General features: G+C 46.3%; 1 protein-coding gene across 9 annotated transcripts in view; it reads left to right on the plus strand.

Moving 5' to 3' along the window:
- The window catches only part of LOC127414134 (KH domain-containing, RNA-binding, signal transduction-associated protein 2-like), a 137,433-nt gene that overhangs the window by 30,114 nt on the left and 90,739 nt on the right, over positions 1-16,580 (plus strand). For all 9 annotated transcript variants that reach the window (XR_007892739.1, XR_007892740.1, XR_007892736.1 and 6 more), the window contains one exon: positions 15,869-15,985. Coding sequence is in view for 1 of the 9 variants with exons in the window: in XM_051651918.1 (XP_051507878.1) it covers positions 15,869-15,985 (117 nt within the window). In the remaining 8 variants the exon portion in view is untranslated. The remainder of the gene's footprint in view (positions 1-15,868; positions 15,986-16,580) is intronic.

A 16,580-nucleotide genomic window follows, 5' to 3' on the forward strand; every position in this document is an offset into this window, starting at 1 on the left:
CAAAATTCTCTGTTATTTTAGTGGATTACCTTTATTAAAGGAGCTTCAGAAGTTCATGCTTCTCATTTGTGTCCCTGCATGTTGATATCAGACACACTAAAGAGGATCCGTGATGTTCTCATGCTTGTGTATGTATCTGCTTTGCTAAATTTTCAGATCGGACAGTTATTTGCTTTTAAAGCAGCATGTAACCGCCAAAGTTTAAACTCTTATTTTAGCGCAGCGGCTGATTGACAGGTGATGGGGGTTGGTTCACTGCTGTCTGGGATGCACACAGAACAGATTTACACCTCAAATGCAATGTGGTCACATTAGTTTTTGACTACCTTTGTATGTGGTTTTTATGATCAGGGGCTGGTTGCATAAACATAGCCATTAACTTAAGGCTTTGTGTAACAATTAGTCTGACTAGCTGAAGATGCCATAGAAAGCCTGTTGCATAAAACAATCTCAAAGTTGTGTTTAGTAAGACAGTCTAATTGCCACTGCTTTGTGGGAAAAGTAAGATACTGAGCAGCTTAAATAAAATTGCCGACAGTGGGCGCTCAACACAATTTTCCTTTGCTGGAAAATATTTGCCAATTAGAAGAATGCAATGCTTCAGAATCGATTGTAGTGGACAAATTTAGTGATTTTAAGTTTTATTACAATTGTAGAAGTCAAATCTTCAAAGTCTCAACTCAAGCCCCTTCTATCCCTCAAGTGAAGCCCTCACAAGCTCAGCTGACAGTTGATATGGGTTTGCAGTCTTAAATTTTTGTCTTAAATTAGGCCAATCTAAGTTTTCATGCAACTGACTGAAAAAGTTAAGACCAAAATTTTAGACAACTAACTTGTAGACTAGTCTAAAACAGTTTTATGCAAACGGACCCTGATCTCAAAATGTTTTAGACCCATTTAGACCTGTATTTAGCGCTGACCACAACACATAACACATCTTAAGACCAGGTGTAAATAGGATCTATCTGTCTCCTGCACTATCATAATTTGCTTTAATTTACACAAATAACAGATATATACATACTCTACTGTGCTTTACCCCGGGCACATTAATATACATCTGAAATAATGTACAATCACAGGTGTGAGTATATCAGATATTTTACAGTGGCCTTGAATGTGGCTCATCCACTCAGATTTCAGAGCATGAACTAGTGACAAAGTGACATTTAATGACAACCTCATGGTTACTTGCGTAACCTCCGTTCCCTGATGGAGGGAACGAGACGTTGTGTCGATGTAGTGACACTAGGGGTCACTCTTGAGAGCCCGAGACACCTCTGGTCTTTGATAAAAGGCCAATGAAAATTGGCGAGTGGTATTTGCATGCCACTCCCCCGGACATACGGGTATAAAAGGAGCTGGTATGCAACCACTCATTCAGGTTTTATGCTGAGGAGCCGAGACAAGGTCCGGCCATTTCAGCGGGAAGTTCAGCGTTGTGGCAGGAGGGACACAACGTCTTGTTCCCTCCATCAGGGAATGGAGGTTACACAAGTAACCATGACGTTCCCTATCTGTCACTCACTCGACGTTGTGTCGATGTAGTGACACTAGGGGTCCCTATACAAAACGCCGCAACTGGCTGAACTGTGTTACGTGAACTGGCGGTGTGTGACAGGCAGACAACTGTGTGCTTTGTAGCCAGCGCACCAGGCCGACACGTAACCTCCCCCAACATAGTTATGAGTGTCGAATGGCCCTTTGGGGACAAGTCGACTACCCAAAAGATAGAGACAGGCTAACCCAGTCGTGGCCTCTTTTCCCCTTCTTTTTTTTCACTCCCTAAAAAACAAGGGGGATTATCCAACTGGGCCGCCAGGTCTAGTCGGGGGGGTGTCCCTCCCAAGGAGAGGACACTGCGGAGACCACACCTCGCCCAAAGAGAGGGGGGAATATTTAAATGGAAAATACATCACATGGTCTTGCCGACCATGTGGAGAAGTCTCATGGTAGATCCTACCCAACGGGGGAGGAGTTACTACAAACATAGGGACTGTGGCAGAGGGGGCTCTGCCCAAGGAAGATGCAGATTTCCAACAGGGAAACGAATTAGCGGAAGATATACATCACATGGGGTTACCTTACAGGGAACCGCCACATGCGGAGCACCTACCCCAGAACAGGGCTCTTAGTTAGCACATGTACTGGGCCAGCAGCGAGTCTCTCCGAAAACTCGCCTGCCACAGGGCTCGGAGGAAGTCAAACAGGTAACATAGTTTGTGAACACTACTGGGAATTAATGGTCCATGTCTTCAGCTCAGAGAAGGTGAAAGGCGCTATGTGCAAGCGATACACCCGGCCAGCTATCCCGGGCTTATCTGCTTGTATTGCGTGCCACTAACTGGGACGAAACCAGTTCAACCTGGAGGTTGTAGAACCTTGCAAAGGTGTTGGGTGTTGCCCAGCCCGCTGCTCTGCAAATGTCTGTTAGAGAGGCACGCCAGGCCAGGGCCCAGGAGGCCGCTATACCCCTGGTAGAATGGGCTCGTAGCCCTACCGGGAGCGGCACGTCCTGGGCGTGATATGCCATAGCTATGGCGTCAATGAGCCAGTGGGTGATCCTCTGCTTGGAGACAGCGCTTCCTTTCTGCTGTGCACCAAAGCAGACAAAGAGCTGCTCAGAGATCCTAAAGCTCTGCGTGCGATCCAAATAGAGGCGTAAAGCGGGTCTGCCTCCTCCTGGGGCAGCGCTCACAGGTTCACCACCTGGTCCCTAAAAGGGGTCGTGGGTACCTTGGGCACATAGCCCGGTTGGGGTCTCAAGTGAGAGTCACCCGGACCGAACTCCTGGCACGTTTCGCTGACAGAGGACACTTGCAGGTCTCCTACCCTCTTGATGGAAGTGAGTGCAGTCAGGAGGGCAGTCTTCAAGGAGAGTGCCTTAAGCTCAGCTGACTGCAAAGGCTCAAAGGGGGCACTCTGTAGACCCTGAAGAACTACAGAGAGGTCCCATGAGGGAACGAGGTGTGGTCTGGAGGGGTTCAGCCTCCTGGCGCCTCTCAGGAACCTGATGATCAGGTCGTGCTTCCCTAAGGACTTACCGTCCACTATGTCATGGTGTGCTGCTATAGCAGCAACATACACCTTCAAGGTGGAAGGGGACAGCCACCCTTCCAACCTCTCCTGCAGGAAGGAAAGCACCGATCCGACTGCGCATCTCTGGGGGTTTTCCCATTGGGAAGAACACCACTTAGCGAACAGACGCCACTTAAATGAATACAGGCGCCTCGTAGAGGGGGCCCTAGCCTGAGTGATCGTGTCTACCACCACGGGTAGAAAGAAGGTTCTTCCTCAGGGGAATTCGCCGGGGGGGCTGTCGCGAGGAGCATGAGGTCCGAGAACCACGTCTGGGTGGGCCAGTAAGGTGCTACCAGGACGACCTGTTCCTTGTCCTCCCTGACCTTGCACAGAGTCTGTGCAAGTAGGCTCACTGGGGGAAATGCATATTTGCGTAGGCCTGGAGGCCAGCTGTGTGCCAGCGTGTTTATGCTGAGAGGTGCCTCGGTCAGGGCGTACCAGAGCGGGCAATGGGAGGATTCTTGGGAGGCGAACAGGTCTACCTGTGCCTGTCCGAATCGACTCCAAATCAGCTGGACCACCTGAGGGTGGAGTCTCCACTCTCCCCTGAGGATAACCTGCTGTGACAGCGTGTCCACTGCAGTGTTGAGGTCGCCCAGGATATGAGTGGCTCGCAGCAACTTGAAGTGCTGCTGACTCCAGAGGAGGAGACGGCGGGCGAGTTGTGACATACAACGAGAGCACAGACTGCCTTGGCGGTTGACATATGCTACCGTTGCTGTGTTGTCTGTCTGAACTAACACGTGCTTGCCCTGGATCAATGGCCAGAACCTCCGCAGGGTGAGCAGAATTGTCAACAACTCGAGGCAGTTGATGTGCCAACGCAGCTGCGGGCCCGTCCATAAGCCGGCGGCTGCGTGCCCGTTGCAAACAGCGCCCCAGCCCGTTTTGGAGGCATCTGTCATGATCACGACAAGCCTGGAGACCTGCTCTAGGGGAACACCTGCCAATAGAAACGAGAGGTTGGTCCAAGGGCTGAAGAGATGGTGACAGACCGGCGTGATGGCCAAGCAATGTGTCGAGTCTGAAGCCAGTGCTGAAGCGGTCTCATATGCATCAACCCGAGCGGGGTGGCCACCGCTGAGGATGCCATATGCCCCAGGAGCCTCTGAAAGAGTTTCAGTGGAACCGCTGTTTTCTGTTTGAATGCCTTCAAACAGGTCAGCACCGACTGTGCGCACTTGTTCGTAAGGCGTGCTGTCAATGAGACCAACTCCAAACCAAGAAAAGAGATGCTCTGAACCAGGAGGAGCTTGCTCTTTTCCCAGTTGACCCGAAGCCCTAATCGGCTGAGGTGCGAGAGCACCAAGTCCCTGTGTGCACACAACATGTCCCGAGAGTGAGCTAGGATTAGCCAATCGTCAAGATAGTTGAGAATGCGAATGCCCACTTCCCTTAACGGGGCAAGCTGCCTCTGCGACCTTCGTGAAGATGCGAGGGGACAAGGGCAGGCCGAAAGGGAGGACCTTGTACTGAATACACCTGACCCTCGAATGCAAACCGCAGGAAGGGTCTGTGTCGAGGTAGAATTGAGATGTGAAAGTACGCGTCCTTCAGGTCTACCGCCGTGAACAAATCTTGATGCTGGACGTTTGCCAGAATGCGTTTTTGCATCAGCATCTTGAACGGGAGTCTGTGTAAAGCCGGTTCAGTGCTCGCAGGTCCAAGATTGGCCATAACCCACCGCCTTTTTTCAGTATGATGAAGTAGGGGCTGTAAAACCCCTTCTTCATCTCGTCCGGAGGGATAGGTTCTATCGCACCCTTCCGTAGGAGGATGGCGATCTCCGCGCGCAAGGTAGCAGCGTTTTCATCCTTGGTGAAGTGGATACCACTGAACCTGGGTGGACGCCTGGTGAACTGAATTGCGTAGCTGAGTCAGACGGTCCAGACCAGCCATCGCAATGGATTGGAAAGCGCATGCCACGCATCCAAGTTCCGCGCGAGGGGGACCAAAGGGACATCATTGTCGGACATACCGGCAGGTGGGGCCTCGCGGTTGGGCGGAGCCTGAGGTGTCACACCGTATCGTGGCCGTGCTGAGTTCAGGGACATTGAAGTACTTACATGGCTCCTTGTGACCACCCCCAGAACAGCCTGGGACGGGGGAGGAAGAGGCCTGTCCTTGTGACCCGTGGAGACTGTCACATCGGGGGCGGATTTGTGCCACAGCTGGGCGCTCAGGGGTGGGGAGACCGCCGCTGCAGCGCCAAACCTGCCAAATAGAGTGGTGGACGGTGGTCGTGATGACGGCCGTGCACACCGGATACGTGACCCAGGGAACAAGGAAACCGCTCTTGCTGAACTCTTGGGTACTGCAGCCACTTGGGCATGCAGCACAATTAAATGCAAAGGTAACAAAAGATTCTCCTTCCGGCCTTCGACCGGGGGATGGAGTGGTCTGCTTACCAGCTCCAGAGCAGCAGGTTTCATCGTCCCCGGGTCCCCCGTCTCTGGGGCACTTCGACGCCTTTCGCAGGTTCTTGGCGGCTGCAAGACGGGTGGCATCTGCTTCCTGCAGTCACCGCAGGGGGACGCCCTTGGCGACGAGCAGACGGGGTGCGGGATCTTGAGCCACGCCGGGGCAGGATGTGCTGGATAACCTCCATTTGCTGCTTCACCACTGAGAACTGCTGGGCAATGTCCTCGGTGTCGCCGGACTGGCCAACTTGGGAAATGGGGGCAGCAAGGAACCGTGCCTTGTCGGCCTCTCCCATCTCGACCAGGTTGAGCCAAAGGTGGCGCTCCTCGACCACCAAGGTGGACATCGCCCGCCTGAGAGACCGCGCCGTGACCTTCGTCGCCCGGAGAGCGAGGTCGGTTGCCGAGCGCAGCTCCTGCATCAATCCCGGGGTGAAACTACCCTCGTGCAGTTCCTTTAGCGCCTTGGCGGACTTGCAGGAGAACCATGGCGTGCAGGGCGGAGGCGGCTTGTCCAGTGGCACCATAGGCCTTGGCCGTCAGAGACAAAGTAAACCTACAGGCCTTGGACGGGAGCGTTGGGCGCCCGCACCAGGTGGCGGCACTCTGCAGGCATAGGTGCACCGCGAGCGCCTTTATCCACCGGGGGGATTGCCGAATAGCCCTTGGCCGCCCCACCATCAAGGGTAGTGAGGGCGGGGAAGCTGAAAGATCGGGACCGGGCAGTAAAAAGTGCCTCCCACGACCTTGTCAGCTCTTCATGCACTTCTGGGAAGAAAGGAACGGGGGCAGGGCGTGGCTTTGAGCGGCGCCGCGAGCCCAGGAACCAATCATCCAATTTCACCGGCTGCCCGGGAAAGCATGTCGTCATCTCCACGTTAGCCTGTGACTGGGCGACTGCACCCGAAGGGAGGAGCCCAGCTGAGGCTTCTGCATCCAACTGGATGAGCCTGCTCTCCGATGCTGCGCTCGAGAGATCATCACTTTCGCGGGCTTCGAATAAGAGGTCGAACTTGCCTTGATACGAGCCGGCGGACGCATCTGTAAGCCCGATCGGGGCAGACGAGCGTGCTGGGGAATGGGAGGTCCGCGGGGGGATACCCGGCAAAGGCGGTCCCATTGGGGTCCCCAAATCGCCCCCAGTGCTAGCCGCGCTGGCCTCATACCTGTGGGTAGAATGACCGAGGCGGGGAGCCTCTGGGGTGGCTTGCTTTCTTACGAAGGTAAGCCGCGACCGCATCATTGCCATGGACATGTTCTCGCAATGAGTACATGACCCATCCACGAATGCTGTCTCCATGTGAGCAGTACCCAGACACGAAAGACAGGGATCATGACTGTCAGAGGGTGAGAGATAATGAGCGCAACCAGGAATAACACACAAAGGAAAGGCATCTTTAAAAAGACATTCCATGTGTCCCACTCTTTTAAAGAAATATACTCTTTTTATTTCTGCCGAAGCGCCCAGGGGCATTCTCTGCAGTGCACCAGTGCAGAGGAGGGAGATACCGCTGAAATGCGCCCGTCAGATCCAGCAGAGGTGAATGAACAGTCGTGGGAATTCAGCTCAGTGAGCATGACCGTTCGGCTCCGAAGAGAAAATCTGAATGAGTGGCTCCTTTTACACCCGTATGTCCGGGGGAGTGGCATGCAAATACCTCTCACCAATTTTCATTGGCCTTTTATCAAAGACCAGAGGTGTCTCGGGCTCCCAAGAGTGACCCCTAGTGTCACTACATCGACACAACTTCAAGTGAGTGACAGATAGGGAACTAGTGACATCTGTAGACTGATCTCACTGTGAATTTGGTAGGTTTAGATTTCTTGAGCTAAAGGTCTGCACTTAACGAAATTCAAAGCACTGCCCCCAGTGGTCAATGTGGGATGTTTTTTGAATGTATTTTGAATGTTGACCATGTGATCATGTTGACATTTGAAATAGTAAAATATACTGTATATGTGGTATATGAATCTGTATTAATCTATATTGAACATTCACTTTAAACTACAACCTTTCTATACAGTACTTTAAATGCAAACTATAATTTAATTTATTTAATCATTAAAGCCCTCCTTACTCTGATGTTATGGCAAATATAAGGTGTGTATTGCCAAGTATCAAAGTTCTCTCTCTCTCTCTTTCGTTTAGCTACTCATTAGCCTCCACTAACACCCAGAACTGGCACTTTGTCTTTCTCCTCTATTTAATACCAAAGCTCCCTGCCACTGTTTAAACCCTTCACCGCCAATGTCTGTGTCCACTGACTGTGGCCAAGTCATCTCTCATGGCTATTATTACTTCTCTTCCAGTCATAGTCCCCTGCTATAATCCTGCTATCAGCCAGTGCTAGGCCTTGCTAGCAGCACAGCTGGCTAAACTGGCAGCTCTGCTGATCTTATCTGGTTCCACAGCTTATGGCAAAGGGGGCAATGTTTCAACCTCCAACTCAAACATAATAACTGCTACTAATGGTAATGTTAAATGTTCTCCTCGGCAACTTTGGTTGGCAGCACATTTTGCTGTGAAGCCTGAAGGGTTTCACGCCATTCATGCTGAAACAGCCTTGAGGATATTTAGATGTTTTTGGCCCTAGACATCAAAGTAATTTATAGTGTAAGATGCATACTTGTCACCAGCATTTGTTGTTTTTTGGCATCCCTGCAGGCTTCTTAAGTAGCTTAACCAGCAAGCCTCCATTGGTCAGTTAGCTTCATCGGACAGACAATGCTGGTTGTCCAGCTTTAAAAAAAAAAAAAATCTGGTGAACAACACGGCTATGCTGGTCCACCAGATAAACCGGTACTAACTAGCAGAAGTCAACTTGGACCAGCATGGAAATTCATGCTGATCTGTGGTGGTATTTACAACAGGGTTGTGCTTCAGCTTCATGTCATTGTGACTCTCAGCAAGAACCTTGACCTTGATTTACAAAGGATTATGTAATGATGTCTCCAACTCAATATCATATTCATTCATCATAAATTGGCAGCAATAAGATTGTTTTTAATAACATGATGAGATGCACAAAAAAAATTGATCAGTGTGGTAAATAAATAAATAAAAAAAAAAGTCAAAGACTTATATACATAAATATTGAGGACAGATTTGCTTCAGATTAGTTGGAATTGTGTCACCAAGAGTAATGCTCTAGAACAGCATGTAACGAGGAGGAGGGCGGGGCCGGGCTGTGAGTGCGCATGGCCGGCCCCCAATCAGGCTAATCAGCCGAGGAGAGGGACAAAGCCGAGCCGGATGCAGCAGTTCGAGAGAGAGAGAGAGCTACATGCAGCTGTGTGTTTTTGTTTAAGTTTTCATTAAAATATTACTTTGATGCTTTGTCTGGTTACCGCCTCCTCCTTGCCCATTTTAAACCTTGTTACACAGCACTCTTAGTGGGCCACTAAATGAAATTCAGAATGATGTACACAATGCCTTGCAAAGTATTAGACAGATTTTAAACTCTCAAGACTCTTTCTGAGAAAGTTTGAATTATGCTAGCCTCAAGGTAATAAGACATGAGTTTGCTTAGAAGAAGAGATTTGTCTTTATGGATTCCTTTTTTCTGTAGCTGTTGTTATTTCCAATAGGTAAACTGAACGCATTATCTGGAAATGTGTGTTTATTAAGCACTTTTGGCCCTGTGAACTTTTAGAAGATAAGCCCCATAAAAAATGCACCTTTATCTCTCACTAGATTATTTTCTTCTTTTATATTTTATTTAAATTTGTCTACTAACAGTGTCCTACAGTTGACATACATGTACATGCATCGCAGAAAAATTGTGTAATTTTTGTCTTTTCCTTTTTCTTTTCTGAAAATCATAAACAATTCCACCACAGTGTCATTTCTATCATATCTCCAATTTTTGTATTGTGTTTAATAGCATACAGGGGTGGAAATGAGTGGGGATGGGAGTAAATTGGATGCCTCCTTCGTCTTGCTAAAGCTATTTTCATAGCTATTTTCACATTTTATTATGTACCGCAAATACAATTAAATAATATTTTCATTTCTACATAAATTGATATAAATAAATTTCACAGTAAATTTTGGAAAAAAAAAATATTTCACTCTTTGTTTAGATTATAGTAGTTTTAAAAATGTAATAATATTTTTATTTTGGCTTTTTACAGTTTAAGATTGAAAGTCTGGGTCTTAAGAGTAAAGAGTGGGTCTCATGGGTAAAACAATAAAATATAATATATAATACATGAAATGCATTTGATGAGTAGCAAAAATAAATTAAAAAAAAAGCATGGTAAACGTTCCCAAGACAAATAAAAGAAAAAGGGAGAAAGACTGTCTCTATATCAGTGGTTTCATCCAGCAATATTACAGCATTTAATAGTGGTGGGAATTTTGATTTATCACAGTCTTGTGAATCCGTTGACCAAAAGGATTTGTCCCGCAGATTACACCTTGACGCTAGCAAGTGGTGACAAATGAACGTCTTTTATTTGTTAAGTGAGCCATCTAATCATTGATTCAACTGATTGTTTAAAAAACAGTGAGTTCACGACCGTAATGATGGAAGTGAATGAGAAGGATTAGTTCACTTAAAAGATTCATTCAAACACATCGATTCGTGCACAAATGAAACACTGCAAGTGTACACTGTTAGTGGAAAGGGAAGACAAAAAGATTGTAGAAAATGAATAGTAGGCCTACATAAAAAATTGATTCACGTCTACAGTGTGTTGTATGTTTTCCACCACTTGCAAATGGCAGGTCTAAAACCTGTTAAAGTAAAAACACAAATCAAACACCCGACATTCAAAGATAAGTTGGTTGTCAAGAGTCAGGTTGACAAACAAGAAAAACTAACAATGACCAGCCATACCACAGTGCGAAGCCATGTTTTCCATACTAACTCGAATCAAAAGCAAGTACCGCTTAGGTTTATTGACACTGGAGGATGATGTTGTACCTGTGATTGAACCACGGATTGGCGAGATTCACTCGCAGAAACAGACTCAAGTTCAACCGTTAAAAGTAAAATGGTAAGCAAAGGTCTATATATTTTAAGTATGCATACACTGTACACAACCTTACTTATATTATTTAAATAGTACTGTATGTCATTGGTGTTAGCACATATTCCCTTCTTGTGAGCTCAAATTAGATGAACAGAATGGGACACATGTCCTGTAAGGTTGAAAACTCACTCTATATGATGAGGGTAAAATGTACTTGGAGATTGCGCTAATATGGTGGTGATCAAGAGCTCAGTGGTCTAAGTGACTTAAATAGCTTCTACTTAGATTTTGAAAGAGAAATCAATGGAATGCACATCGGAGAGTGTATAGCATAGGTCAAGGTCCCTGTCAAAGGGACTCAAGTGTGAAAAGTAATTTGTTTAGCCAGCCACACACACTCTGAACCCTCTATGGGGTCCAAAAATAAGTGATTTTAAATGAAAGCACAGTGAATAGCCATCCAAGCTTCTTTAGTTATCAATAAACACTGCTGTGCTAGTGCATGATTTCCCAGTCTTATTGTAGTATTCTCAGACAATGGAAGTAACAACTATAGCAGATGCTGGAAGTCTGGGGATCTAGGGATGAATTCACTAAACAGTTGAACCACTTTGAGTGTGGGAATCAGTGACCCATGTGTTTTTACAGAAATCAGAAGTACCTGTGCTCAAGTACATTGGGGAAATCCCCGAGTTGGACATAAGAGGGAACCCCCACTATTGCACAATTCCGCTGCAGATTGCAATAGAAATTTAATGAAACAAACACAGCAACAACTCTGATTCCAGGATATCTGGATATAAAGCAAGGCAACAGAGAATAAAATTCTTCTTGGGATGTCATGTTTGTTATTTACACAAGTGTTGCATTGGAAATACATTGCTGTGGAGAAAGCTGCTTACTGTCCGTGCTGCATGTATATGGGAGTAAAGGGAAGGCCGATAGCACAGTGCATGTTACTGTGAATGCATATTCCAAATTTTATGCAGATTTATCACAATAAACTGCTTTCTGGTGTCCATGTAAAAGAGTGCAGTGTTATTATTGTCAACTAAATAAACGCATTTCAGGTCTCAAACTAAACTATAATTAAAATAAAATAAAAATTACATGTTTTATCTTTAATTTTTGAAGACAATATTTTATACAATTTGAAACACTTGATTAAAAAACTTAAAAAAAAAAAAAAAAAAAAAAAAAAAACATTGGACTAATACCAAGTCATGAAGCAAAGATAATGAAAAACTAAGCTAAATTGAAAGTACAAATTGAAAATAAAATAGAAATAAAAACTAAAATAAAAATTCAATACTATCATAGCCAGAGCTTTCAGAGCAAAACCTTGCGTCTTATTCACTAACCATGTACTTTTGTCGTTTTTTAACAGCCATCAGGTGCCTAGATCACAGTAGTGGAGTGATGTACATTTCCAGTAAAGTATGACAGATCACAGTAACCTGCCGCATCTTTCACAACCTATCTGTCAAAACCAGCCTGCAAGATGAAAAATTACGACATGCAAATTGCTTTCAGCACAGATTGTTTTGGCCATGTTGTTCCATTCCTTGATTTGCATAATATATTTAGAGAATTGGGTGCTAAAACAATGCAGACTCCATGTGTAAATACAGTAAACAGCACTTTCAGTGGCCACAATTCATTCTTGGTGAATCCCCCCAAGCTTCCATCACAACACACTATGTGCACCTAGAAGTCGCATGTGCTCAAAATAAGCCAATGCAGCTTGACACTTATGCTTCAGGCTGTCAGGTTTATCACCCCTAACCCATCAAGGCTGCATAATGTCCATCATTCTGTGGCCTGCCTCAGCCAGGGACAGCTTGCATCACTTCAAACCTCATCCAGCACTGAACTGTGCCCCCTAATACAGCATAAATTGCCCACCGTGGAGCAAGAGAGTGGCTCCAGACATTCATTAGCTTAATGAAAACAGGCCACTCCACTGCAGTCACCCATCGAGCATCTTCCCACTGTAGCTGAGGCAACCATCTGCTGCGAGGCACCCAGCCAGCTGTCATACACACCCTGTTGGAGGGGAGGCAAACAGCACACCTCCAGCTCACCCGATCAGGGAGAAACGGTCATGATGCTTTGGCGCAGTACTGCAGTGTAAATATACTAGTCTAACCATGCGTTATTTTGCTTTGGATCTGGCCAAATCTGTTGACAGTTCTTCTGTGTTCCATGAGCTACAGTTTCCTACAGCTGCACCCACAGCCTGGCTAGGAGGAGCATGTGTTTAGGAGATTCCAGCCATGTGCTAGGCAGGGTATGTCAATATATTTTATAGCCAACTGTTTCATTCTGGCCACAACACATCAGCTAACCTTTGCAAACATTTGAAGGGCAAATTCTGTTTTCTCAGTAATGTTTGGCTCACTGGGCTGGAAACTAACAACATACTATAGTAAACAGCCATATCTCCAGGCCACCCTGTAAAAAAAAATATTAAAAAAAACTCTTAACCTGGCTGGTTTTAAAGGGGATTTGGGCACTTTTCAGCTGGTCAGGCTGAACCAGATGAGCACCAGCTCGGCCAGGCTGGAAGACCAGCTTAAACCAACTAAGACCAGCAAGCCATCTTAGGCTGGATTATTTTTTTCCTCCAGGCCTCATACACATTTCAAATTTTGGGAGTGACAACTACATTTAAATGCGTGAATTCCCTGAATTGTTTTTCTGTGTGTGTACTGAAATAATGATGACTGATATAGTGATAACCCTGGTAATGTTTTGGTCTTGCAGCTGAAAACAAGAAACTGATGACAACAGTTTAACCCATTGTGATGAGGAGGAGGGCGTGGCCGGGCCGTGATGATGCACGGCCGGCGCTGAATCAGCTGATCAGCGGGAGATGGAGATAAAGGGGAGCCGGAGGCACCAGTTCGAGGGAGAGGGAGACACACGCGGCCGCGTGTCTGTGTGTCTTATGGTTTATGTTTGTTTTATGTTGAGTTTTGCATTAAAACTTTATGTTGAATGTTCAGCCGGTTCCCGCCTCCTCCTTGCCCATCCTTTACCTGTTACAGTGGTACTGAAACCCAGGAGGGAGGAGGGATGCGCTGTCGCGGAGTCCTCAACGCTGCCATCCGCCAGGGGATGGAAGGGTCGCTGCTGGCCGCTGAGAGCCGGAGGACTCGCTGCCATCTGCCAGGGTAGGAGTGAGCTGCCGTCTGCCAGAGGGCAGAGGAGCGGTTGAGGACCGGGCGACAGCGCATCCGGGAGGCAGCGATCAAGTTCTTCTCTCTGTGTCTCCGCTCGCCCTTTTCCTCTCCCCACGCCTCCCCTCGTCTCTCCCCCAGGTCCACAAGAGGTGGGGTGGACCACCGGCAGACAGAATGGCCAGAAGGGCAGCGTCTCCCCTCCAGAGAGTTTCGGGGGGGTTGGGGGTTAGTCAGACCAGTGGCGCCCCGGCCTGAATCGTGCGGGGGAGGAGTGTGACGAGGAGGATGGCATGGCCGGGCAGTGATGGTGCACGGCTGGTGCTGAATCAGCTGATCAGCAGGAGAGCGAGATAAAGGGGAGCTAGAGGTGCCAGTTCGAGATAGAGAGAGATGCACGTGGCCGCGTTGTGTGTGTCTGTTTGTCTTATGGTTTATGTTTGTTTTATGTTGAGTTTTGCATTAAAACTTTATGTTGACTGTTCTGCCGGTTCCCGCCTCCTCCTTGCCCATCCTTTTCCTGTTACACCCATCTAGCGTTCACCTTTTTGAACAAAGTAATACTAGTCTACTAGTATTATTGTTCACCAATTTTTAGTAAACTACCGTCATCGGAGGTACCGTATTTTGTTAATATGTGTTAAGCTGCTGATTTTTAACAGCGTTTTCTCTCTCTGGACCTTGTGGAAAAAACTATGGTAAAAAGAAACTGACTGTTGTCAAAATTTGCAAGCAAGTTGCACCCAGGACCACAGATTATGCAGCCTTTGGGGGGCACCATCTTACCCTATGGGGGCACACAAAGTCTACCGGCTACCCTTCCTCGCACTTTACCCGATAGCATTCGCTGAACACTCACCCCATCAGACGATTTCATCAAGCGCCATGTCAGAAGATCGCCTCGTGCACACCACCACCATAATTAAAAGCGTGTTTGAAAAACATCACAAATTAGCTTTTAATTACATCATTAATTACATCAGTTCAGTTCTGTACACACCGCACAGATTTTATGTACTGTAAATACGGTTGTCACTACATGAATTTTTCAGGAAAGTATTTGGTTTTCACTAAATGACTGAACTGAATGTGTATAGCATGGGATTAAGTAATCAGAGCACTCAGTGACAACTTTATTTAACTGCAGCGTGAACATGCCCTAAAATTACACAGACTGTCAGACTGTAAGTATCAGTTCCACAGAGAATGCTTAACCTTTGTTTCTGTTGTGTTGTCCTCAGAAAAGATCAAGAAAACATGCTTTTTTGTAAGGATTCTCAAAAACATGTAAAATCTCAAGATCATTTGCAGGGGATGCTGGATAAGGGATTAAAGGGATAAGGGGATGGTAACACATCAGAGAAACTGATTAACACTGAAGATGAGCAGACAGTGATGAAGTGAAATTGTTATAAAGGGAATTTGATGCATCATTTTATACAAGGATGCTTTTCTTAAAAAGACAGCATTTATTGACTACTTAAGATCTGTTGTCAGCATGGCCTGGTCATTAGAAAATCGTCAGCAGGCCAAATCTGATTGCAATGTGTATACACTATAATACTCAGGAATGCCTTAAAGGTATAGCATCGTACTCAGCGAAGGATGCACAGACGTGAGTAAAACAACAGAGAGAAGGTGAAAAAAATGGTGAGTGCCAAGTGTTCTCATTGACCGCTCATCTGCTGTGCATCTGAAATGTTAGTTGCTGCCCCAAGGGTAGCTCATCATCTGGGCAGTATTACTTGAATTGGCATTGGAAATTAAGTAATTATGTTTCGCCTCATGCAAGCATAGACTTTTGGATCGTTTTGAAAATCCCTTTTGGTATTTGGTACGTTATAATATCTGTGAAAGCAGCAGAGCCCAACCACTGACCCCAAACATTGATTAGGCACATGAGTGACTACAGTACCCTCCAGAAACAGGTGTACACTCTCACATAGAAGGGTTTTTTACCGCTTCTGACAAACTTCACAAAAGCCTATGAAAACTACAAAATATGCTGGATTGAGAGCGGATACAGATTACATTTTGAACCGGACAAATAATTTTTCATTCTTTAGCTGTAAATGGTTTTGTGCATGATGAGAAAAACAAATGTATTTCAAATGTTTTTTTATTGACTGCGAGGTAACTGAGGCAACCGTCTTGGAAGCAGGCAGTGTGAGAGACCAACCGTATTGCCTTTTCTCTCCTCTATTATAGTTTAATTTTGTTGGGAAGCTGCTGGGACCCAGGGGCAATTCTATGAAAAGATTACAAGAGGAAACCGGAGCAAAGATGTCCATCCTCGGCAAGGGTTCAATGAGAGATAAAGGCAAGGTGAGATGCCAACAACTGTCTCTTTTTTGTCCTCTTGTGTACTGTATAAATTAAATTAATGTTTCATGTTGGTAACTATTGTTTTTATTGACATTGATTTGATTTTAAACATAAATGCCATAACTTAATCAGCTTATTTATCTACTAAAATAACAGAAAATGAAAAAAAAAAAACCTCCCTTGTCCCTACATAGATATGTTTCCCTATCTGTCACTCACTCGACGTTGTGTCGATGTAGTGACACTAGGGGTCACTCTTGGGAGCCCGAGACACCTCTGGTCTTTGATAAAAGGCCAATGAAAATTGGCGAGTGGTATTTGCATGCCACTCCCCCGGACATACGGGTATAAAAGGAGCTGGTATGCAACCACTCATTCAGATTTTCTCTTCGGAGCCGAACGGTCATGCTCACTGAGCTGAATTCCCATGACTGTTCATTCACCTCTGCTGGATCTGACGGCGTATTTCAGCGGCTTCTCCACCCTCTGCACTGGTGCAATGCAGAGAATGCCCCTGGGCGCTTCGGCAGAAATAAAAGAGTATATTTCTCTAAAAGAGTATATTTCTCTAAAAGAGCGGCACACACGGAATGTT

Source organism: Myxocyprinus asiaticus, chromosome 23 (genome assembly GCF_019703515.2).
Source record: "Myxocyprinus asiaticus isolate MX2 ecotype Aquarium Trade chromosome 23, UBuf_Myxa_2, whole genome shotgun sequence".
In the NCBI taxonomy this organism is placed as follows: Eukaryota; Metazoa; Chordata; class Actinopteri; order Cypriniformes; family Catostomidae; genus Myxocyprinus; species Myxocyprinus asiaticus.